Raw genomic sequence first — 26,686 nt, 5'->3', positions numbered from 1 at the left:
TTTTTTTGATGAGGACACTTCAATAAAAACACCAACAGGGGTGGTGTTTGTTCTAGTTGCAGGTACATTGGGATTGAAACGATGACATGTCAGATTTGAGAGAGATGGGTTGAGAGGGTTTGAGACGAGAGAAATCTCAGTCTATTGCTTATGGTTAATACTGTAATGAAATGTTGATATTGTATGGAAATGAGTGTTTGTAGGCTTAGGCTGTATAAAGGTGTATAAAATAATAACATATTTAACACTGAGCCAAATATGTGATTTGATTGATCCATCTCAGAAAAGTTGGAAGTAGAAAATGATCACAACAAAAAATATGTGTGTATCTAAATATGCTTAAATTCCCTTTTAGGATGCTGTATTTAGACATAAAAACAATTTATGACCTTTAACTCTGCTTCAGTGGGGAGTTTTCGAGTGACTTGATACTGTAGGAAAGAGAATGCCATGGTGGAAATCTTTACTTTTCTCAACTGAATAGGGGACCCGCGGGTTGAATTGACATTGCTCTTGCACAGTATGTCTGCCAATGTCACAGAGGACAAAAGACCAGTTCCGTGAACAGTCTTTGTCCTTTTGAGAGGCAGAAAGCTTAGGAATTCACTTTAAGATCCCGTGTATATTTGGGTTGTAGCTAGTATAGGCCTCAACTTAGCAGACTTGCAGAGTTAGAACACACAAATGCCTTTTTAGATTTAGCATGATTCATATGGAGGTCGCCCTGAATTCCACCCAGTCCAGTGTCTCTCCTACACGTAAAAAGTCCTAAGTGATTAACATTAGCAAATAACCTATTGTGAAGCTTATGTTTAGTAGAACCCCATCTCTCCCCACTGTTCTCTATGTGTTGATGGACGTGGTCTGTAGTTGCTTCAGACAGTGATGTGCTCCTATTGGTCTCCCAATGCCTGTAATCCAGCCATCTGGGAACCTTGGGATGTCCCTACCCTAACCCTAAAATTAACCCCTATCCTTACCCTAACCTTAACCGAGCCTTAACTATTTTACATTTTGACTTCAATGGGGTGGGGACGTTCCCAAGAAACCCGGATAGCAAGGACCCCACGTCCACCCCTGCCCTCTTCTCCTCTGTTGTCACCCTTGTCCACCTCCCCTCTCCTCCAGCCGCCCAACCGCCACTTCCCAGATGCCCAGTTACCATGGCAACAGAGGCACGGAAGCGTGGAAGCAAACCCAGCAGTCCGGGTGTGATAGTGATTGTGGAAACACTGGACTGGGCTATAGCTATTTGCTTTACTCATTTCATACGTATATATTCTATTCTACTGTATTTTAGTCATTACCACTCCGTCATTCTTTTACTTTTAGATTTGTGTGTATTGTTGTGAATTGTTAGATACTACTGTATTGTTGGGAATAGGCTGCCATTTGGGACGCATCCAATGCACTGCACAGGAAGTGGCCCTTTTTCTCTCTCTCTCTCTGTTGCTCAATTAAAGGCTGAGGTTGTTATCGGTGCGTACGATAGTTATTAAGCAAAGTGCAAGAGCAGCTGACTGTCGGTGATGAAGTGATTGGTTTTTACTCTGAGCTGTAGATGTGTATCAGGCAGTGCTGTATCTCTGGTCTGAATTATGTGTCGTTCAATCTCTCAATAGATTATTGATGATAATAAGCCGCATTCAGACAATTAGCGAGGTTGTTCGTACCACTTGTTTAGGATGGTCACCTATTCTCTACCACTGCTACTTTATAATACAAATTCACAGATTGTGTTGATTCGCCATGCTTAACAATTAGGTCGTCAAGGAGTGATATCGCCCGAGAGGCCCTGTCTCTCCTTGTCTGTTTGTCTGTCTGTCGGGGTGCTTGTGTGCATGTCTGCCTATCTTCACTCCAGTTAACTAGACTGTCTGGCTGTCTATGTTGAAACTGACAGTTTTATCTGAAAGATGTATGCCGATCTCTGTCTGTAGGACACAGCGGGTCAGGAGCGATACCGGACCATTACCACAGCATACTACAGAGGAGCTATGGGCTTCATCCTGATGTATGACATCACCAACGAGGAGTCCTTCGGTTGTGTGCAGGACTGGTGAGTCAACTATTTATTTCTGTCTGTTTTCTTCAGCAGGTGTGTCATGGCAGTTGGATGTCTTTTCTTTTTGTTTTCACCTCCCTCTAACCCTTTGCATCCGTAATAGGGTGTTGTTGTACATCCTTTATGTCAAATACAGTACACCCTGTTTAAAAGGCAAACAACGGAAGAAATTCCAAGAAACGGTGTGATGAGTCATTGGTTAGCTTGGCTGAACATGGCTTCCACCTCAGTGGCCGAAGGCAACCATTTTGTGCACTGAGACTTAAGTGGAAACAATGGGAAGCAGTGCATGGCATGAAACTCCATATTCTTCCCTCACATTGGGACCCTGAAGCATAGTGTGGATCGATAGCTGCTACAGTCGCATAGTATAGTTCCAACAGCAGGGGAGATGTCCTTACAACACACAGTCTGTGTTTACAGAGAGAGAATAGTTACACAATGTGTGGCGAACACAGACTAAAGTAGAGTTGAATGGTTGAATATGCATTATAGCCTAACTATTCTCAGTCGCACTTCAGTCAAACATTTTAGCTTATAATGTCTTAATGGAGTCTTCAGAATGTCTTTAGAAGTCCTATATTGTGGTTTCACAAATCATAAGCTAGTACAAAGGTGGTTAGCTCGTTTGCTATGTCTTGGTTGAGAAGTTGGCATAGCTAGCTGTCTGGTAGTTATCTAGCTAGAACAGTAGGCTATGCTAAGCAGCTAATATTGCTTATATTTGATATCTCATTTGATGTAAGGTAATGTTATTTAGCTGTCATACATTTTAGAATGGAACAACGCGATGTGAACCACAAACCACAACCCTCCAGCGTTAGCTAGTAGCCAACATAGTTAGCTGGTTGTCTTGGTTGAGAGCTTGCTATGTCAAATGTGTTAAATGTTCCATGAACAGCACTTCCATTTGAACTAATTCAATATTATCATAACACAACACAACACAAAAGATGCATATGGTACTTCATGCAAGCTTACCCATAGGCCTATTTTATCACAACCGGTTATAGTTCCTCAGAGGTTACTACTGCACTGTAGGAAGACCAAGGGAAAGGTTTGCTCTTTCTCAATGGGTCTATATGCTTGCATCACTAAACTGGATGATATTTAAACAAAAAAAAGGAGGAAAAAGGGACAGAACAGAAGCAAACGGCAGTCCAGCGGAGGGGCTTAATATTTAAATCTATTGATTGTAGCCCTCCTCACATACACTCTGCTTCTTCAGTACAGGACTGAAATCTGAGACCGGTGTGAGACTTGAGGCTGAGGGGGTCCTAAAATGTACACCGTACTGTGGTCTAGTTTGGTATAGAGCAGCACAGCTGCCTGTGGTCAGTTAATGGACCAACAGAAGCCTGTTACACTGCAAGCCCGCTTACAGACTAACTGGGTGACACTTTATTTGGTGTGATTATAAACGGCTGATAAAAGCATTATTAGATGCTTGATAGACACTATGCATTTGAGAATGTATTAACCATTTATATTATTTATTATTATAAACTGTGTGGTTCTAGCGCTGAATGATGATTGGCTGACAGCCGTGTTATATCACAGGCATGACAAAACATTTATTGTTATGTTGGTAACCAGTTTATAATAGCAATAAGGCACCTCGGGGGTTTGTGGTATATGGCCATATACCACGACTAAGGGCTGTTTCAAGGCAATCCGCGATGCGTCATGCATAAGAACAGCCCTTAGCCGTGCTATATTGGCCATATACCACACCCCCTCAGTGCCTAATTGCTTAATTATATTATGATATATACTCCATGATTCATGAACAACAGGCTTTACATAGCAAGTCTAATGGACAAACTATGTCAGTGTTCATTTGCAGTGCTCTCGGAAAGTATTCAGACCCCTTGACTTTTTCCACATTTTGGTACGTTACAGCCTTATTCTATTCTTATTCTTTTTTTCCCCTCATCAGTCTACACACAATACCCCATAATTAACATAGTTATTCAGACCCTTTACTCAGTACTTTGTTGAAGCACCTTCAGCAGCAGTTACAGCCTCGAGTCTTCTTGGGTTTGACGCTACAAGCTTGGCACACCTGTATTTGGGGAGTTTCTCCCGTTCTTCTATGCAGATCCTGTCAAGCTTTGTCAGGTTGGATGGGGAGCGTCGCTGCACAGTTATTTTCAGGTCCAGGGTCTGGCTGAGACACTGAAGGACATTCAGAGACTTGTCCCGAAGCCACTCCTGCATTGTGTTGGCTTAGGGTCGTTGTCCTGTTAGACGGTGAACCTTTGCCCCAGTCTGAGGTCTTGAGCATTTTGGTGCAGGTTTTCATCAAGGATCTCTCTGTACTTTGCGCTGTTCATCTTTCCCTCGATCCTGCCTAGTCTCCCAGTCCCTGCCACTGAAAAACATCTCCACAGTATGATGCTGCCACCACCATGCTTCACCGTAGGGATGGTGCCAGGTTTCCTCTAGAGGTGACACTATGGCATTCAGGCCAAAGAGTTCAATATTGGTTTCATCAGACCAGTGAATATTTTGGCAAACTCCAAGCGCGCTGTCATGTGCATTTTACTGAGGAGTGGCTTCCGTCTGGCCACTCTACCATAAAGTCCTGATTGGTGGAGTGCTGCAGAGATGGTTGTCCTTCTGGAAGGTTCTCCCATCTCCACAGAGGAACTCTGGAGATCTGTCAGAGTGATCATTGGGTTCTTGGTAACTCCCTGACCAAGGCCCTTCTCCCCCCCGATTGCTCAGTTTGGTCGGGCGGCCAGCTCTAGGAAGAGTCTTGGTGGTTCCAAACTACCATTTAAGAATAAATGAGGCCAATGTGTTCTTGGGGACTTTCAATGCTGCATACATTTTTTTTGTACCCTTCCACAGATCTGTGCCTCGACACAATCCTGTCTCGGAGCTCTACGGACAATTCCTTCGACCTTGTGGCTTGGTTTTTGCTCTGACATGCACAGTCAACTGTGGGACCTTATATAGACAGGTGTGTGCTTTTCCAAATCATGTCCAATCAATGGAATTTACCACAGGTGGACTCCAAATCAAGATGTAGAAACATCTCAAGGATGATCAATGGAAACAGGATGCACCTGAGCTGTCTCATAGCAAAGGGTCTGAATAATTATGTAAATAAGTTATTTTTGTATTTTATTTTTATAAATTTGCAAGCATTTCTAAAAAACAGTTTTCGCTTTGTCATTATGGGGTATTGTGTGTAGATTGATGGGGGGGGGGGGGGGGGGGGGTTTAATCAATTTTAGAATAAGGCTGTAACGTAACACAATTAGGAAAGATTCTGAATACTTTCCGAATGCACTGAATACTGCACTGAGGTCTGAATACTTTCCGAATGCACTGTAGGTACCTAGGGATCATACTGTGGACAAGCTTATGTACACGACACAATCTAATCTGAGAGACTCTCTCCTCCACTTTGAGCCATCTGAGGCTTTCAAAATGGGAATGGTCAATATGAGTACGTTCTGGAAGTTTAAGAATAATCCTGACTAATTTGTTCTGAGATGTCTGCAGTTTGTTTTTCATTATCTTGGGGGCTTATTGTACCAGGAAGAGCACACATCTTCAAGGTGGCACTGAACAAGAACCCCTGCCAATGCCACCAATGCATTCTTATCCAGATATTTAGAGTTTTTTTCCAGAAACCTAGTTTTATGTTTCACTTTGGAGATATCTCTGTTAATACTATCTGATATCTCTTAACAGATATATCTGATGTTTTCTTAACAGAGCTATCTGATATTTTCTTAACAGAGATTTCTGCACAATTCCCACTGAATGCTGACTCCCAGGAGACAGAACTCTCATCCCCTTCCATTTAACCCTTGGGTGTAACCATGGTAACCATGTAGGGGTTATTAGCCGGGTCATTGGATTAAAAATGGGCACAGCTGAGGTGCACTGACATGATGCCACATCCAGACCAAGGCCCTTATTCATAAAGCGTCTCAGAGTAGGAGTGCTGATCTAAGAACAGATCCCCTCTGACCATGTTATCTAATTTATTATGATCTAAAAAGGAAAACAGATCCTAGATCAGCACTCCTACTCTGAGACTCAGGAAGACCCAAGTCTCTCTCCACTCCCAGAGGGATGTAGTGTAGAGTTTACAATAATAGTTTTGTCTTTCCCCATAGTGCTCAATGACCAATCCAAGATGACTGGTTAGAACATCCACTCACATGGTTTCCAAGGATTGAACCAGGCCTAACCCCTGCTCAGCTACAGCCAGCACTATGAATAACAGTATGCTGAATGGTATTCAAAAGGGATACTCATGATTTGGCGCTAGGCTTAGTGGAAGTGAGAGCAACAGAGAGAGGGAAGAAGGGAGATATAAGAAGAGAGAGAGCGCGCGCTTGGGAAAAGCAAGATATTGAGAGAGAAAAGGAGAGATTGTGCAGACGCATGAGAGAGATTTCACTCAACCATTTTGTAGGCTAATTCAACCTCAGTCATAGCCCACGTGCTAAGCTGGGTAGAAAATGCAAATGATTCACTGTTATGCCTTATTAGTTGTCTCTTACTTGATGCTTTCAAATCTCTCCAACTGTAAGCCCTGAAATGTAATATGGCTAACTGTAGCCATTGAAGGGGTGAGGGGAGAGAATCCGACACAGCCTGTCATGTGAAGTTCTAAACCCAACTGTGTTATGACACAACTATTTCAGTACACCAAATCCACTGCCCCAGGAAGGACTTTTAAGAGAATCCTCCCTGAACTCCCTTCATAATGAGAGTTGGAGAACGGAGGCATCTGAGTGTTAAACTGTCGCACAAGAACACTTTATGCCTGCATCGTCGCCAAGTAGTGATGACTCAATGTGGATGTCATATTAGATGCGTATAGAAGATAAATTCCCACTGTGTAGTAATATTGTGTTTTAAAGGGATAGTTCACTCAAATTACTAAATGACATGTCCAAATCATCTATAAGAAACGCCATTGAGCTACACAATCAATATTGGATACTTTAGGATGATTTGGACATGCAACAAGATCTGCTCTTTTAGTCTGCAAATGGTGTCAGTGGAGGAGGTGTTAAACATATTGAAGTCATTACCTGATGGTAAATCTACAGGTTATGGTCTTATGGACAATTTTTTGCTTCGCTGTGCTGCTCCCCAGATTGCAGTTCCACTGAGATACATATTTAATTGGTCACTGGAAAAGGGGATGTTTGCAAATGTATGGAAGCATGCGAAACTGTGTCCTAAGAACCCATTACTCCTGCCAATAGTCGACCAATTAGTCTACTCCCTACACTCAGTAAGATATTGGAGGGTATTGTGAGTAGACAAATATGGGAGTACATGGAAAAGAATGATCTGATTACAGCCAATCAGCATGCTTATCGCAAAAACCATTCCACTACCACTGCATTGGTTGACATGACTGACCAGTGGCTCAATGCTATGGATAATGGCAAGTTTGTGGGTGTACTATTTTTAGATTTCAGTGCAGCATTTGATTTAGTGGATCATGAAATAATTTTGATAAAATTAATGCATTATGGTTTTAAGGAGGTAGCATTGAATTGGGTACAGTCATATCTAACTGACAGGAAACAGTCCACCTATATCAATGGTTCATTTTCTTCCCCTCATGTGTTAAACTGTGGAATACCGCAGGGCAGCTGCCTTGGGCCACTTCTCTATTTAATATATACCAACGACCTTCCCTATGCCTTAGCTGAAACTCAAGCTACTATATTTGCAGATGATACTACAATTTATGCAGGAAGACAATCGGGTTCAACAGGTACAGCAAGCTTTACAAGGAGATTTGGAGAATATTAGGGAGTGGGTTTGCCAAAACAAACTTGTTTTAAACATCAAGAAAACCAAAGTTATGTTGGTCTGTTCCACTAGGAAAAGGCCAAAACAGCATGGGATACAATTAAGTATGGGAGGAGTTTCTCTTGATCTGTCAGTCACTGACACATACTCAATTAGCAATGTCAGGTAACAATTTTTTGATTGGTAAGTTAGTCTAGCTGGTTATCTAAACTTGTAGTGATCATAGCCCAGTACCGATCGAGGACCCCCATTGACTTTGTTAGTTACGCTCACTCAGATATCATTAACATGGCATAAATCATGGCAAAAGGTGTCTTGCTTAGGGCCCTGTCATGCCAAATAGTGTCCCCATGCCAAAAAGCCCCCCCCCCCCCCCCCCCCACACCCCCCCTACCCCCTGCGTCATAATGGGATTCAATGAGTTCTAGCTTCTGTTGCTAGGGCTGTTGCTAGAACTTGCAAAATTCTTACTGGATTACGTAATGAACCAAAGCGTCCATTGCTATGCTGGTTGCTTGGCTCTATTTTTCCTCATATCGGTTGCGAAGGAAGGGGGACGCGGGCAGTTCTAGTTCTATTACACCAAGGCTCGCTCAGTCCGCGCAAAATTATTACCTCAGAATTTCTCTCCAAGGATGGTGTTTTTGACAGTGACAACCTGCTGACCATCTGCTGCCTCAGAGGACCGAAAAGACTGGAAAGAGAACACTCTTTCTTTACCATATATTTGTCTTTATATAAGAAAATATTGTTAAATAGGAAGAAATCATTTAAGCTGTTTTTAGATTAACGCTGCTAGCTACTGTACTTATTTACCTCAGCCTGCCTACTTAGCTAGCCAACTACAGTAGCTGGCTAGGTAGCCAGCTAGCTAGCCAGATAGTTTTATTTAGCTAACGTTAGCTAGCTAACTATTGTAACTGTTATTGTAGCTTTGTTTGAATGTAGCTTGCACTTCAATAGCATCCCTCGAGGAGATTTTCATTTATCTTTCCAACCAGGCAAAGTACTATGAAGGCACCACTGATTTCGACAAGAGGTGCAACATTCAGAGAAATTCACAATTCAGGGTAACGTTAAGCAGTTAACTTCTATTAGATAGCTAAATCCATCCAGTTATGTACAATCATTTTTCAACATCATTTTCTAGCTAGTTAGTTATCTACATGTTGCTAGCTATACATATCTGTCATATTGAGGTAACTAGCTATAAGTTAAACCTGATCAATCAAATGGATAGGTGTAAGCAATTATGGTAATTCCAAATTCCCTTAACTAGGTGGCTTCGCTAGACAGAGCGAGAGAGAGGGGGGGGTGAGAGAGGGAGAGAGAGGTAGGAAGAGAGTGGAAGACAGACCAAGAGAGAAACAGAAAGAGAAAGCCAGCCGTACAAATGTACTTAGACTTGAGTATTTCAACAACTCTTCCAACTTGTTAGGCAATTATATGTACCTACGGGGGAAGGATGGCAAGCTACACAGTAGGGGGATTTTTACTAAGGAGGAGAAGGAGGCTGTGCTGACCGAGATGCATGCTGGCCATTTCGGAGTGAAGCGTATAATTGCCAAAATCAACCTACGCTTTTTCTGACGGGGAATTATCAAGGAAGTGGACAGATGGGCAAGTGAAATAACCTTTTGTTTATCAATCGTATTCTATTATATCTGAAATTATTATGATTTCAATGAATGTCATATCAGAGAGCACACAATGTTTCAATTTGTCCCTTTTTGCTTAAAGGTCAGTACCCTGTCTAGCCTGCCAGAAATTTGAGAAGACCGAGTTTGTGGCGCCAGAGTTAAAGCCCATAAAATTTGTTTCACCATGGTACATGATCGGTAGGTGTCCCAATTAAAATTTTGCCCTGATAAGTTGTTTTGTAATGGTTGCTTTATTTGATCACAGAGTTCAATATTATTGAATATGTGTTTTCAGTATCCTTACAAATGTGAAAATATGCATACTGTATGACACAGATACAGGTAAGAATAAAGTAATCTTCTCTCTAACACTTTAAATGTTAGGGGTGGACCTCATCGGACCCTTCACAAAATCCAGGAATGGCAACAGCTGGTGTCTGACGGTGACCGATCACTTTACCAAGTGGCTGAAGGCAATACCCATTAAGGTCAGTAAAGGAAGAGCTTAACTCTAAATTCCCTTGTGTAACTTATTAAAAAGTGCACTTGGAACCAAAAATGTATTTTCGTTTTGTATGATACCCATCAAGATATCGAGACTGGCGAGTCCACCATCGCCTTGGAGGTGGCTATCTTCAACACCGACGCTTCTCCTGAGGTCATCTTGAGTGACCGAGGTCATGAACACTAGAACAAGGTACGGATGTTATAGGTTATATTCTGTCACCAATGGTTTGTTTTATGATTTTTTTTTTTACAATTTGTTTTTCTATGGTACATAATCAGACATATTTCAATATCTTACATTGTCAAAAGATATCGCTTTCCTACCCCCTCCTCCAGGTTTGGTGAATGGACCAACCAGACCCTCAAAACTGCGATGGGCAAGTCCCATGATTGGTACCAGGAAGGTTGTGAGAACAACCTGAAGGTAATTCTCTTTGCACACAACAGCAGCATCCAGGCCTCCACAGAGTATGGATGGGAGCTGCAGGTGTTGACTGAGGTAAACAATACAATTGTATATACAATTATTGTATATATTGTGGTCTTTCAAATTTGTAATTGACTTAGTGTTGTGGAATAGCTAATCAAAGGGAAGAGAGACTGCAGATTCTTTCAAACAACACTTTATCATAAGATTAGCAAAAATAGAGAATCAACTACCCACTCAACAGTGCATAGTTGAAAACTCCACGAACCGTGACAGTTCAATGCTTTTATAGAGAAAATACATACAACCCCTTTCTGTGAATCATGCTATCTAATTCATAACACATTAGTCCCTACTGGTAGTCCATTTACATAGTTATAAACATACTAAAACATAATCAAGTAATTTGTACTGTATCATCCAGAAAGCCATATGTATTGATGTCCTTTAACATTAGAATTCTAATAACACGGTAAAATAAAACCCCTATGATCAATGTTATTCAACCCAAATTTAGTGCTCCACGTTGAGTCTATTACTCATATTCAAGACCATCAACTTAACACACACCAATACAGTTAGAATATAAATTTACAAACGGGATCATATATAGACAGTTTGTAGTACTTATTACCAGTATTAACTTTTTATTACACTGTCGTGAGTGACATGTTAATGACAGATCGGTATCTCAATGCATTCTTAGTTTAAATAACTATACATTTAGCATTGTGTAAATCTCCTCAAGCAACCTGATACCCCAAAATAACAATTAGACAAGTTAATAATATTAGTCCGACGTTATTACTTCGGACCAATATTATTAATACAAATCTCAAAAATAAATGTCAGAGAATTACAACACATTCTGTTGAAACAATTTTTCCAAATTGGTTATACTCCCCTTATCACACTGTCAACCTCATCGCAGAATCATAGGATCAGGAAATTATCCCGATCATCCAGCAGACCCAATCTGGTGAGATTTATCGAAAACAAAACAGAACAAACCATGCAACAATACACTCCTTCATATATCACTCAATACATACCTACATATCACTCAAGGTGTGTAAACTTCAATCCAAAAACCTCAAGACTGGTAAAACCCCCATTTTGACACATGATTCACATTGTGACTAATGTGTAAAAAACAACAACACTACAGGTTAAGAATTAATTCATGTCACTCACGACAGTGTAAGACAGGGATAAACGGGGGCTGTAATAATAAAAAGTTACAGAAAAATGTAAATAACAAAATCGAATTAGATTAACTACCCATAATAACTCCATAAAGAAAAAGAATTGTGCCCACAACCTGATTCAAGGAATAGAAAAATAGACTAGAGACAGTTCTGTCCTTCTAGTGGTTTGAATCACACATATAACTATTAATTATAAACTTCTCTGTAATATCAGTATTATAAATGGCCTTCAAATCAGTATTACAAATGACCTTAAATCATCAACCAACCATCTCTCGGCTTTCCAGTGATGGTGATCAAACCACACTAGAAAGTCAGGACAGAGGTCAGAGTTCATTTAAACCCTTCAAATATGTGTTTGTTTCTGTATTAGATTAATTATTTAAAAACAGTCAAACATGTCATACATTTTATACATGTCATTCATTTCATATTCAAGGTTACAGTTTCTTCAGTACATTCCTTATCAAAAGAGTACACATGTTCAATTAAAACTCAGAAAATAAAACTTCAGAAAATTCAAATTGTGTACCTCTGTAACGGCAGCCTTCCTCCTCTTCGTCTGAAGAGGTGGAGGTGTAGCAGGGATCGGACCAAGACGCAACGTAGCTCGTGTTCAACATGATATAAACAAACAAGACGAAACTGTGAACACTTACAAAATAACAAACGTGGCTTACCGATACAGCCCTATCTGGTGCAGAGAAAACACAGAGACAGGAAACAACCACCCACAAAATCCCAACACAAAACGAGCCACCTAGATATGATTCCCAATCAGAGACAACACAAAACATCTGCCTCTGATTGAGAACCATATTAGGCCAAACATAGAAACGGACAAACAAGACACACAACATAGAATGCCCACCCAGCTCACGTCCTGACCAACACTAAAACAAGCACAACACACAAGAACTATGGTCAGAACGTGACAACCTCTTTCAAGATACCTCGGCTCTAACCCGTGGAAAACCCACTGAAACCAAATAAAATAACCACACACAATAAATCAGTCATGGTATTGAAACACTAACGCACATTCATGATGTAGGATAAGAACAAAGAACATTTCCCAGGCCTTATTTAATGTGGGAGCTCCCCTTAACATTCATACTGTAGTGGACTTCCATCAGTCCTGGAAGATAGAATCCTACTCAAAACACATCAGATAATATAGTGCCCCACTTTGAGGAATACACATCTTCTAAAGTAAACAATCTCAGAGCCCCTTTCTGGTAATCCTATCATTTTAACCTGTTGCATTCATTTAGTCAAAATATAAAACCTGTTTTAACAAATCTAGGACTTTCAAAAAGTTGGCGCCGTCAGCTCAATATTCATCCGTTCAATATTCAGTTCTAAAACATTCACTTTAGATACTTGCCACTGTTCCACGTAATGGAAACAGATTATCGTTTTAAATGACATTACCTTCCTGCTCAAATTCACTGGTGTTACCTAAACTACCAAACTCAGCAACAATAACCAGAAACTGTCAAAGAACGTTTCCGATTGAACTATTCAGACCTCTGCTTCAAATGTCCCACTGCGCCCGTTACAGCCTGATATAGCCCAGCGAGCACGACTCGCTTTCACCCGTGGACTAAAACATGGCATTATTAGAGACTATCCAAAAACCACTAATAACATATTTCCATTCACATTTTTTGAAGGCATTGTTTACATTTCAGTCTATCCAAACAATGTTACTCTATATTTTTAATACCAAACTCTATAGGATATTCCCTTTCTGCTTCACACTTATTAAATGTATATTATTAAAAGATTAACATGTAATGCGCCAAATACACAAAATACATCAGCCAATTCATTAGGGAAAAGATACATTTTGATGTTAGTTAAAATGTTCACAATACTTGAGCCTCTTTCTGCCCACAACTTCAATTCAGTCAGTAACATGGACCCAATGCTATTGAAATTACCAGTAAATCCCGCAAATAACCCAATTCTAATGGTTTGTTGTCTTAACATCTGGAACACAATAACAACACAATTACCAGAAAATTGCCTTAAAGTTCATCCACGTGTTTCTTTGCAAAGATTTCCCATGCGCAAAGGGGATTTAGCAGTCAACGAGTTGAATCGACATTCATTGATTTGGAAACAGATCTGGCAAGGTCAATAAAAGCAGATAATATTTTCCCTTGCGACATAATGAAATTTCTTCAATACATCACATTTACTCCGCAATGATTTTTAATTTTATGGAAACCCTAATTTGGTTTCTTACGTCATTACAAGTCATGTCTACATTCAGTGTTAATTCTCCCTAACTCTTACTGAGGAAAAAATAATAATTTCAAGCCGTATGGGCTATTTTTTTTAAATGTATTAACCGGACTGAGAAAATCCCATAAGCATTTATAGTTTCATTGATTAGGGTAAGTGAATTCCCCATACTTTCCTGTCATAAATTTAACAAATATTGCCCCAACTATCACATTTGAAGGTAAGACCGAGGTGCAGACAATGTCAAAGTAACAAAAGTTTATTAATTCGAACACGGGCAGTCAAAGGTACAGGACGGCAGGCAGGCTCAGGGTCAGGACAGGCGGGGGTCAATAATCCAGTAAGGTGGGGCAAGGTACAAAACGGCAGGCATGCTCAGGGTCAGGGCAGGCAGAACGGTCAAAACCGGGGAAACTAGAAAACAGGCACTATAGACAGGACAGGAGCAAGGGAGAAAACGCTGGTAGGTATGAATGAACAAAACGAACTGGCAGCAGATAAACAGAGAACACAGGTATAAATACACGGGATAATGGGAAAGATGGACGACACCTGGATGGGGGTGAAGACAATCACAAAGACCGGTGAAACAGATCAGGATGTGACACTCTAAACTCACTTTTCGAATGACCAATGGCCCCACACACTGCGCTTCGGTAGTTTTCTGCTACCCCCGCAATTTCCATGCTGATAACAGGTTTCAAACCTGCCATCAAAGCAGACGTACACATTCTATCAATATACTCACATACCCAAGCTGTGTTCAAATACAGATACTAATATACTATATACTACATGCTTAATGAGTATATACTTCATACTATTAGTTCATTTTAGTATATTGCAACCAAATCGTAACCTTGATGTTGAGCTTTGCATGTCTACCAGAGGTTGATGCTGTTGCTATGCGGCCTCTTGCTAGCTTGTTAGAATAACAAATAATAGTTAGACATTTTACTACTTTGTGTGCTTTGGAAATTCAGACTGTTTAGAGCACACACTGCCCTCTCTGGCCAAGGAGCAGGGTTGTTCCAAGCTCTCTGACCTCACAAAGGCAGTCAAGCACCCAAGCTAACTTGCTAAAGTTGGCTAGCTTGCTTGCTACTTCCAGACACAAATAAGAGAACACATCCTCACTTAGACCATTTACCCACCCTAGCAGAGCTGGTTAGGCTTTTTTCATGTTATATTCCATTTAGATAAGCTAAGAATGACGTGAATAATCATGTCAATAAACGTTGGATAGCATAGTTAACAAGTTTGATGTACGTATTAGTAGCCAACTAACGTTAGGTAGCTAGCTAACATTTATTACCGCTACATACTGCTGTAATGATATGCTATGCGGTTCATAAGGATAGTGTAACTAAAAAATGGCCATAATAAGTTAAAGCAAAGAATTTGTATCCACTCTCGCATATTTCCAGTCAGCAGGGAGATGCTGCCCAATTTTATCCATGGTTGGATTTTTTCATATTCAAGCCGAATTGGTAGAACACCTTTGCACTTCCTTTCCTATGGTTTTGCTATAGTTGACTTCTTCCTGACCGTGGCCAAAGAGTTTAGATTTACTCATTCACCGCTCTAATATATGCCAATTAAACTATTTTCTAAGGTAGTGATACCCACTTCCCTGGAGAGTAGTTATGGTATGTGCCTTTTAATTGGTAACGGTTTTAATAACTTGTATTAGAACCAATACTGGAACATCTGCCAATTTACTACTGGAGAATATGTGTTCCTTTATTCCATCACACAGTGCAGCCAGTCGGGCTGATAGGGTCCATCGTGTGTCCATAATACAAATCTCTCGTCAATACACACACTCAGGAAACAAAAACAAACACACAAAACAAACAGTATTTGGTTAGGAATGTCTACCTTTCTTATAATTTGAAAAGAGTATTTCTCCATCAAAATGTTTTTTGCTCTATGGAATTATAAATCTTGTACCCACATGGTAGTTCCTCTTATGCACATTTCCGTGTAGGGTTTACATTTATAGCTGGTTTGCCAATCATAACCAACTGTTTTACTAGTACACTGATTAATACATTTGATTTTACAATGTTTATAAATATTTTTTCACACGTTCTTTTTCTTTACATTTTTCAAATATTTTTTTACCTGCAGGAATATGTTTTACATCTCAGGATTGTGCCCTGGAATCACATAACTCGTAACCGTGTCATATCATCCCATGACTGCTTTTCTGCTTCAACAGAGAAACACAACCCCTGTCTCTAACCAGGATACTTCTGCTTCAACAGAGAAATACAACCCCTGTCTCTAACCAGGATACTTCTGCTTCAACAGAGAAATACAAGCCCTGTCTCTAACCAGGATACTTCTGCTTCAACAGAGAAATACAAGCCCTGTCTCTAACCAGGATACTTCTGCTTCAACAGAGAAATACAACCCCTGTCTCTAACCAGGATACTTCTGCTTCAACAGAGAAATACAAGCCCTGTCTCTAACCAGGATACCTCTGCTTCAACAGAGAAATACAACCCCTGCCTCTAACCAGGATACTTCTGCTTCAACAGAGAAATACAACCCCTGTCTCTAACCAGGATACTTCTGCTTAAAAAAAAAGATCCCAATCAGAGATGTCCCCTGCCCTAGACTTACTCCTAGGATTTTCCCTATTCAGAAATAACTCTGCTACAACAAAGTTTCTAACTAGGGGTGTCTTTGCTTCAACAAAGACAATGTGCACAACCTGTTCTTAGAACAGGATTTTCTATGATGTTTTTAAAAAAATCAGTCCCACCCTGAATTTATCTTATGTGTCCGGAATGACGTATCCACTCACTGACACTCCCGGCAGGTCTGAGGTGGGTCCCCCTGTGCTCCATTTTAGTCGGAGTGTTTGGTACCCTGAGCCATGTCTAACGGAGCCCCTGCGCGCAGTTTAACCTCCGTCTCCTGGGAGCAATCAGCAAGCGGAGTTAGCATCCCACAGCTGTCACCAATTTGTCATGGAATATCTAATCAAAGGGAAGAGAGACTGCAAATTCTTTCAAACACTTTATCATACGATTTGCAAAAATGGAGAATCAACTACCCACTCAACAGTGCATAGTTGAAAAGCTCCACGAACAGTGCCGGTTCAATGCTTTTATAGAGAAAATACATACAACCCCTTTCTGTATATGTGGCAGTCAGCAGATAGTGTGTAAAAGGTCATTTGTTGTCTGTGTAAACTCAAGGTAGCACAAGGTTGACAGCCTGAGGGCTCAACCGTCTAACTGCATTCACAACAACAAACACTATATTGTACTCCTTTCTATAAGGCTCCATACATGTGACTTTCTGGTGATAGTAAACCCACAGGATTTCACATGCTGCGGTTGTACCCAAACATCTCTTAGCTGTAAGCCCAGTCTTATGACTAAGTCACACCAAGACAAGTTTGTATCAGGTTATAAAAAACACTAGCATATAACAAGAGACTATTCTTTAAGCAGTAAAACACGGGATTATATGACTAATTATGTAGTTTTCCGCGACAGTACTTTCAGATCACTGAAACTCCACCTGATGTGGTGGAAGTTGTCGAACCAGATCAGAACACCTTCGAGAACCACCTTCAGGCACGGACTGAGGAGGTGGAGGTTTTTGACCAGGTAAAAATGATTGTCTGCTGTTCATTTATGTTCTGGCCCTCCAAGAGATATGTAAGAAATGTATTTGTAATATGAAATATAATTGCATTTATTCCTGTTATCAGTCAAGGTGAGACTGAACATGGACAAGGCGCAGGAGAAACAGAATGAGAGCTCCCGGAGCAGAATCAAGAAGGGGACCAAGTGCTACAACATTCGGGCAAATTACTTGGTTTGGAAGAAGGACGAAAGGAAGGCGAGACTTGGGAAACCTCGCTGCTCTTTCACCTCCTAGCTGAGGTCACCATCTGTTAAAGTTAATATAAAAAAATCTCAGATAATAACTATTTGGATTTGCACACAAAATAACCTGAAGTTAGATTTAGTTTCCCGAACACTGATATGTTTCTCTTTGTCTTCCTAGGGTTACCTCAGTGGACGCAACAAAGCACTGACACCCTACACTTCAGTGAAGCCCAAAGTATGTTAAGCTTTGGTTGACATTTGAGAAAGCAAGAAATGGTAGTTATGCTGAGCTTACAAAAATGTACCTCTTCAATTAACCTATCCAAATGACTTTAGGACTATCAACTGTCAAATCAAATCAAATTGTATTTGTCACATGCTCCAAATATAACAGGTGTAGACCTTACCATGAAATGCTTACTTACAAGCCCTTAACCAATAATGCAGTTCAATAAATAGAGTTAATAAAATATTTACTAAATAAACTAAAGTAAAAAAATGTAATTCAATTAAAAAGCAACTCAAGAAAATTACATAACAATAACGAGGCTATATACAGGGGGTACCGGTACCGAGTCAATGTGCGGGGGTACAGGTTAGTCGAGGTAATTTAGTAGGAGTAATCCCATCCACCAGAACCAGTGAATTCGGTTCAGTCTGATTCTCTGTGCTCTGAGTCGGAGGGGGACCAGCAAGAGGTAGGCTGTACCTTCCAAATGTGTTGAAAAGTACATACAGTTGAAGTTGGAAGTTCAAGTTCAAAAAAATTCCCTGTTTTAGGTAAATTAGGATCACCACTTTATTTTAAGAATGTGAAATGTCAGAATAATAGTGGAGAGAATTATTTATTTCCACTTTTATTTCTTTCATCACATTCCCAGTGGGTCAGAAGTTTACATACACTCAATTAGTATTTGGTAGCATTGCCTTTAAATTGTTTAACTTGGGTCAAACGTTTCGGGTAGCCTTCCACAAGCTTCCCACAATAAATTGGGTGAATTTTGGCCCATTCCTCCTGACAGAGCTGGTGTAACTGAGTCAGGTTTGTAGGCCTCCTTGCTCGCACACGCTTTTTCAGTTCTGCCCACTCATTTTCTATAGGATTGAGGTCAGGGCTTTGTGATGGCCACTCCAATACCTTGACTTTGTTGTCCTTAAGCCACTTTGCCACAACTTTGGAAGTATGCTTGGGGTCATTGTCCATTTGTAATACCCATTTGCAACCAAGCTTTAACTTCCTGACTGATGTCTTGAGATGTTGCTTCAATATATGCACGCAATTTTCCTTCCTCAGGATGCCATCTATTTTGTGACGTGCACCAGTCCCTCCTGCAGCAAAGCACCCCCACAACATGATGCTTCCTCCCCCGTGCTTCACGGTTGGGATGGTGTTCTTCGGCTTGCAAGCCTCCCCCTTTTTCCTCCAAACATAATGGTCATTATGGCCAAACAGTTCTATTTTTGTTTCATCAGACCTGAGGACATTTCTCTAAAAAGTACAATCTTTGTCCCCTTGTGCAGTTGCAAACCGTAGTCTGGCTTTTTTATGGCGGTTTTGGAGCAGTGGCTTCTTCCTTGCGGCCTTTCAGGTTATGTCGATATAGGACTCGTTTTACTGTGGATATAGATACTTTTGTACCTGTTTCCTCCTGCATCTTCATAAGGTCCTTTGCTGTTGTTCTGGGATTGATTTGCACTTTTTGCACCAAAGTACATTAATCTCTAAGAGACAGAACGCAACTCCTTCCTGAGCGGTATGACGGCTGTGTGGTCCCATGGTGTTCATACTTGCGTACCATTGTTTGTACAGATGAACGTGGTACCTTCAGGCGTTTGGAAATTGCTCCCAAGGATGAACCAGACTTTTGGACATCTCCCCAAAAAATTCTGAGGTCTTGGCTGATTTCTTTTGATTTTCCCATGATGTCATACAAAGAGGCACTGAGATTGAAGGTAGGCCTTGAAATACATCCACAGGTACACCTCCAATTGACTCAAATGATGTCAATTAGCCTATCAGAAGCTTCTAAAGCCATGACATAATTTTCTGGAATTTTCCAAGCTGTTTAAAGGCACAGTCAACTTAGTGTATGTAAACTTCTGACCCACTGGAATTGTGATACAGTGAATTATAAGTGAGATTATCTGTCTGTAAACAATTGTTGGAAAAATTACTTGTCATGCAGAAAGTAGATGTCCTAACCGACCTGACAAAAATATAGTTTGTTAAAACCTCTCTGGGATATGGCCAACATCCAGTGAAAATGCAGAGCGCCAAATTCAAATAAATTACTATAAGAATTTAACTTTCATGAAATCACACATGCAATACACCAAATTAAAGCTACACTTGTTGTGAATCCAGCCAATGTGTCAGATTTCAAAAAGGCTTTACGGCGAAAGCAAACGATGCTATTATCTGAGGACAGCACCCCAGCAAACTAACACAGACCATCATATTTCAACCCTTCAGGCGTGACACAAAACGCAGAAATAAAGATAGAATTCATGCCTTACCTTTGACGAGGTTCTTCTGTTGGCATTCCAATATGTCCCATAAACATCACAAATGGTCCTTTTGTTTGATTAGTTCCGTCGATATATATCCAAAATGTCCATTTATTTGGCGCGTTTCATCTAGAAAAACACCGGTTCCAACTTGCGCAAATTGACTACAAAAGTTACCTGTAAGCTTTGTCCAAACATTTCAAACTACTTCCTAATACAACTTTAGGTATTTTTTTACGTAAATAATCGATAAAATTTAAGACAGGATATACTGTGTTCAATACCGGAGGGAAAAAATGTGTAGCGAGCCTCTAACAAAGATTACACTTCCCTCTAGCCTCGTTCTGAACAGTGCTACTTCTTAATTTCTCAAAGGAAAAACCTCAACCAATTTCTAAAGACTGTTGACATCCAGTGGAAGCAATAGGATCTGCAAGAAAGTTAATTAGAAATTGAAAATTGAAAAGAGAGTGACCTCAACAACAAAAAAATTCTGAATGGTTTGTCCTCGGGGTTTCGCCTGCCAAATAAGTTATGTTATACTCACAGACATGATTCAAACAGTTTTAGAAACTTCAGAGTGTTTTCTATCCAAATCTACTAATAATATGCATATCGTACCTTCTGGGCCTGAGTAGCAGGCAGTTTAATTTGGGCACGCTTTTCATCCAAAATTCCGAATGCTGCCCTCTTTCCTAGAGAAATTTGTGGAGTGGTTGAAAAAACAAGTTTTAATGACTTCAACCTAAGTGTATGTAAACTTCCGTCTTCAACTGTATCTCCCTTTTATAACACTGCACTAATTCATCAAATCTTCTCACTGTAAAGTGTAACCTGTGTGTTTGCTTGTTTACGTTCCTGTCTCCTACCCTGTTCCCTTTAACTCTGCTCCTGTACTCCAGGACCTAGGGGTTCTGCCCAACACCCAGACGTGGATCTACCTGATGTCCTCCATTACCAAACACCCTCCAACTTTCCATTACATCAGCTACTGTTATTGTCATGTTGTCATTATCTGCTAATAAAGTTTACTGGGCTCATAATATGTGAGGTACATGGATTAACTAAAAACACTAGCACTGAAAACACTCAGAACAAAGAGAGCAGCAGTGCCTGGTCTTTGCAGTCTCCCTCTTCAAGTCCCCCTTCTGAGACTGGCTGCTTGTTGAGAAAAGACAGGCAGAACCTCCCACCCACACAGCAACCACCTCCTCTATATTCCACACACCAGAATTCAGTATTTTAGTCTATGAATGCCACGTGAGTGTACAAAAAAATCTGTGAAAATAAGTTAATTAACTTATTAACACAACTATACCAAAAACTATGAAAGTTTGTATTCAAATCTTAAATATCAATCAATCAGATTTTATTTGTCACATACACATGGTTAGCAGATAATGCGAGTGTAGCGAAACGCTTGTGCTTCTAGTTCCGACAATGCAGTAATAACCAACAAGTAATCTAACCTAACAATTCCACAACTACTACCTTATACACAAGTGTAAAGGGATAAAGAATATGTACATAAAGATATATGAATGAGTGATGGTACAGAACGGCATAGGCAAGATGCAGTAGATGGTATAGAGTACAGTATATACATATGAGATGAGTAATGTAGGGTACATAAACATAAAGTGGCATAGTTTAAAGTGGCTAGTGATACATGTATTACATAAGATGCAGTAGATGATATAGAGTACAGTATATACATATACATATGAGATGAGTAATGTAGGGTATGTAAACATTATATTAAGTGGCATTGTTTAAAGTGGCTAGTGATACATTTTTACATAATTTCCATCAATTCCCATTATTAAAGTGGCTGGAGTTGAGTCAGTATGTTGGCATTATGTCACGATCGTCAATGGGTGAGAGAGAGGACCAAGGCGCAGCGTGTGCAAAATACATTCTCTTTTATTTCGAGAAGGGAAAAAACACGCAACGAACACTATAACAAAACGAAACAAAACAACAAACGATCGTGAAGCTATAAACGTAAGTGCACACACAAGCTACAAACGTACAACATAGACAATTACCCACAAAACCCAAATGCCTATGGCTGCCTTAAATATGGCTCTCAATCAGAGACAATAAACCACAGCTGCCTCTGGTTCTCAATTAATCTAGGCAGCCATAGACATACAAACACCTAGATAAGACACTGACCCATTAAACGTACAAACCCCTAGACAAACCAAAACACATACATTCCCCATGTCACACCCTGACCTAACTAAAATAATAATGAAAACAAAGATAACTAAGGCCAGGGTGTGACACATTAATATTATATTATATATATTATTATATATATTATAATATTATAATATAATATTGGCGTTTCACAAGGTGTTCGTTATTGTAAATTGTAAGATTTCCTATTTCTTCCACATTATTAATTGTTGTATCCTAGAACCTACAATAAATGCATATATATTCAAGCACAGGGGTGTACTAATGAGCTATGCGATATATATATATATATTTTTTTTATCATAATAGAGGACTACTGAAGTTCTATTATTTCAGTGTAGATAAGGGAAGGGCAGGTTAAAATAAAAACATGACAGCCAGACAAGCTAGTGTATGAATCAAATGGATTTGCATATGAATGGAGTGGATAATTAGCTGGCTTTGGGATCTGTAAGGTAAGTAACTTTAATGTGTCAAGCGGATTACACGTTTTCTTTGCCATTTCTGAAACGTAGTAACGTTTAAGATATGGATTTCATGTTGTAATGTTAACAAGGTACCTAAAAGTAGTTAAAAGTAATATTTTCATTTTATTAGCTTAACATAACTTGTTTAAACAGCGAAATTGTCACGGAAATCAGCCTTGTTTGCATAGTGATGATGAAAAGAACGTTGTTTAGACTATAATGATCTCCAAGATTCTAATCATTATGTCATCACACCGTTGATATCGCAATGGACGCTAATAGTTAATTGAATCCCATTGTGACGCAGAGGAGGACACTTTTTGGCCCGGGGGACATTATTTGGCATGACAGCCCCGAAAAGGCTAGAGCCGTTGACTTGCATAGTTGACTTGCGCTGGGTTTGTGCCACACTTGCTAAAAAGTTTAGAAACACTGTCCAGGTAAACAAAACCAAACAATGGATTGCTGCTGGAATTTTGGATAATGGTAATTGGCCAGACAAATGACTGCGGTCTCTGTAATAACCGTTGGAATAGCAAAAAACTAAATAAACACTTTTTTTTACACACATTTTCTCCTCTCCTCTCCTGACGACATGTGTTATGTGTGCTTTTGCTGCATTGTGGGGAGTGTTGTCTAGGCAACCGAAACTTGTTTGCTCCAACATCTTTCTTGTTTCATCAAGGAGCGACAAACTTTCATCACGTTAAGAGTCCATGTTAACACAAAAACGAACTCAACCCTAGCGGTTCGTTGCACCAAACAACATAGATTTTTTAACCGTTTCTTTTTTTTATTGACGGTCTTCATCCATAACCCGTTGGTTACACGGTTATACAGTAACTATGCAAGCCCTAATGGATAGGTGAAATATTGTGGAAATTCTAACTGACCGTTGGTTTCATGTATTGGCTCACTCAGGAAAGGAGACAAAGAAAGTAAATGACATAACTATTGGGATTGGGAAAGACTCCTTGGCATTTCTAAAACCATTGAAGAGAATGCTGCTATTTGAAGACTTTCTGATATAAATGATTAGTGACATTAAGTCATAGCTAAAGTCTCCTTCGCGTCAATGAACTCATGGCTTAACTGCGAGAAAAGCTCCACACAGTTTACAGAGTTGGTTCTTTAATCATCCAAATACATGGTAGCAAACACTTTTTAGAGTGCTAAATATAAGTGTGTGAGTGCTATAAATAAGGAATAGTGTTCTTCTGGTCCCCAAATATAGCAATGCAATCCATCATAATCGCATTGACCCAATGGACTCAGCGAAAAAAAATTAGCTATGAGTTTCTAGTAATTAATAATTGGGTGAAACAACAGCATGTTCAGTCCTATGACTAAGTCCCAAATGGCACCCTAATCCCTATGTAGTGCACTACCTTTGACCAGGGGCCTTAGGCCAAAGGAATGCACTATATTTGGAATATGGTGCCATCAGGGACAGAATCTATGAACCAAGAGAAAGGTAAGAGCGTTGAGTATTGATTAAGTCCAATTCTGAGTTTCATAACAAGAAATGTAAATGCTGAGTCATCTTTTTCTCTCTTCTACACACAACCTCTTCCCCTCCTTCCTTTCTCATTTCTCTGTCTGTCAGTCTTAATATGAACCCACCCTGTGGATGGTTTCTCTACCTCCACCCACTTCTCTCCATCTAATACCTTTTCGCTCTCCTTCCTTCTCTGTCTCTCGCTCATCCCAACCTAACACACTTCCCCTCCCTCTCTTTCACCCCCTCCCTCTCTCTATCCCTCCCTCTCTCTATCACTACCTCTCTTTCACTATCCCTCCCTCTCTCTATCCCTCCCTCTCTCCCTATTCATTGCCCTGTCTACTGGTTTCTCATTCTAACATAGCACAGTGTATATAATATGAACATGTGTCCTGATTATTACCACAATGTATCTTGATTCCTACCCCATGTATCCTGATTCCTACCCCCATGTATCCTGAATCCTACCCCATGTATCCTGATTCCTACCCCCATGTATCCTGATTCCTACTCCCATGTATCCTGATTCCTACCCCCATGTATCCTGATTCCTACTCCCATGTATCCTGATTCCTACCTCCATGTGTAACAGTATAACTTTACGTCTGTCCCCTCGCCCCGACACGGGCGCGAACCAGGGACCCTCTGCACACATCAACAACTGACACCCACGAAGCATCGTTACCCATCGTACCCACTAACTAGCTAGCCATTTCACATCCGTTACACATGTATCCTGATTCCTACCCCCATGTATCCTGATTCCTACCCCCATGTATCCTGATTCCTTCTCCCATGTATCCTGATGCCTACCCCCATGTATCCTGATTCCTTCTCCATGTATCCTGATTCCTACCCCCATGTATCCTGATTCCTACCCCATGTATCCTGATTCCTTCCCCCATGTATCTTGATTCCTACCCCCATGTATCTTGATTCCTACCCCTATCTCTAACCCTGCTTTTCTATCTCCATCCTTGCTCTCTCCCACTCTCTCTCTCTCTCTCTCTGGGCAGACAGCATTTGCTCTGTGTTGTTTATGTTGTGTACAGTTGGGGCTGGTATTGCTCTTCACCCTCACGCCCACAATAGTACCCTACCATATTCCTCTCTCCGGCAGCCACGATGTTGCCATGGCTCCAGGTTACAAAATGCTCTGTAATACATTTTAATAATATATATAATATGTGTTTATTTTAAATATAATACAGTGTTTATTTATCAGAGTACAGCGCTGTGACTTCCAAGGTCTCTTTGAAGCACATTTTAAATGATTCAGTTATGTTGCTGGTGCATTTTTAAAATCAAGACTTTCAGGTAATTAAACCCTCAAGGGTTCTGTACAAAATGTTTTATGTGAGATTTATGTCCCTTATTGGGCTTGAGGGAACAGTAGCCCAGATATCAAAACATTTTCATCATGTGATTCACAAATGGTTTTGTGACACCATCAGAGGAGAACGTCCTCTGGGCATTAGTTTATGAAAACTTTGAAAATGACAAATCTAGGTTGGGGTAATATAATCCTTAGCCTAACAGAAATATGCTGGGAACAAGAAATAGTCAACATGGAACATCCCAAGTGTTATTGTCACTGGAGTAACCTGTTACAGACTAGACAACATGAGGTCCACCTCTTCAACCTGATGTAACCTGTTACAGACTAGACAACATGAGGTCCACCTCTTCAACCTGATGTAACCTGTTACAGACTAGAGAACATGAGATCCACATCTTCAACCTGATGTAACCTGTTACAGACTAGAGAACATGAGATCCACATCTTCAACCTGATGTAACCTGTTACAGACTAGAGAACATGAGATCCACATCTTCAACCTGATGTAACCTGTTACAGACTAGAGAACATGAGATCCACATCTTCAACCTGATGTAACCTGTTACAGACTAGAGAACATGAGATTCACATCTTCACCCTGATGTAACCTGTTACAGACTAGAGAACATGAGGTCCACATCTTCAACCTGATGTAACCTGTTACAGAGTAGAGAACATGAGATCCACATCTTCAACCTGATGTAACCTGTTACAGACTAGAGAACATGAGATCCACATCTTCAACCTGATGTAACCTGTTACAGACTAGAGAACATGAGGTCCACATCTTCAACCTGATGTAACCTGTTACAGACTAGAGAACATGAGGTCCACATCTTCACCCTGATGTAACCTGTTACAGACTAGAGAACATGAGATCCACATCTTCAACCTGATGTAACCTGTTACA

The 26,686-nt window shown here is 40.2% G+C and overlaps 1 protein-coding gene across 1 annotated transcript in view; it reads left to right on the top strand.

Moving 5' to 3' along the window:
- The window catches only part of LOC120026384 (ras-related protein Rab-3C-like), a 61,323-nt gene that overhangs the window by 27,852 nt on the left and 6,785 nt on the right, over window positions 1–26,686 (top strand). The window contains exon 2 of the mRNA XM_038971233.1: window positions 1,941–2,059. Within this exon, the coding sequence (XP_038827161.1) occupies window positions 1,941–2,059 (119 nt within the window). The remainder of the gene's footprint in view (window positions 1–1,940; window positions 2,060–26,686) is intronic.

The sequence above is a fragment of the Salvelinus namaycush genome, chromosome 31, assembly GCF_016432855.1.
Source record: "Salvelinus namaycush isolate Seneca chromosome 31, SaNama_1.0, whole genome shotgun sequence".
NCBI classification, from domain to species: Eukaryota; Metazoa; Chordata; class Actinopteri; order Salmoniformes; family Salmonidae; genus Salvelinus; species Salvelinus namaycush.
Note: the sequence above shows the minus strand (reverse complement) of the source record. Positions and strands in the feature narration are given on the sequence as shown.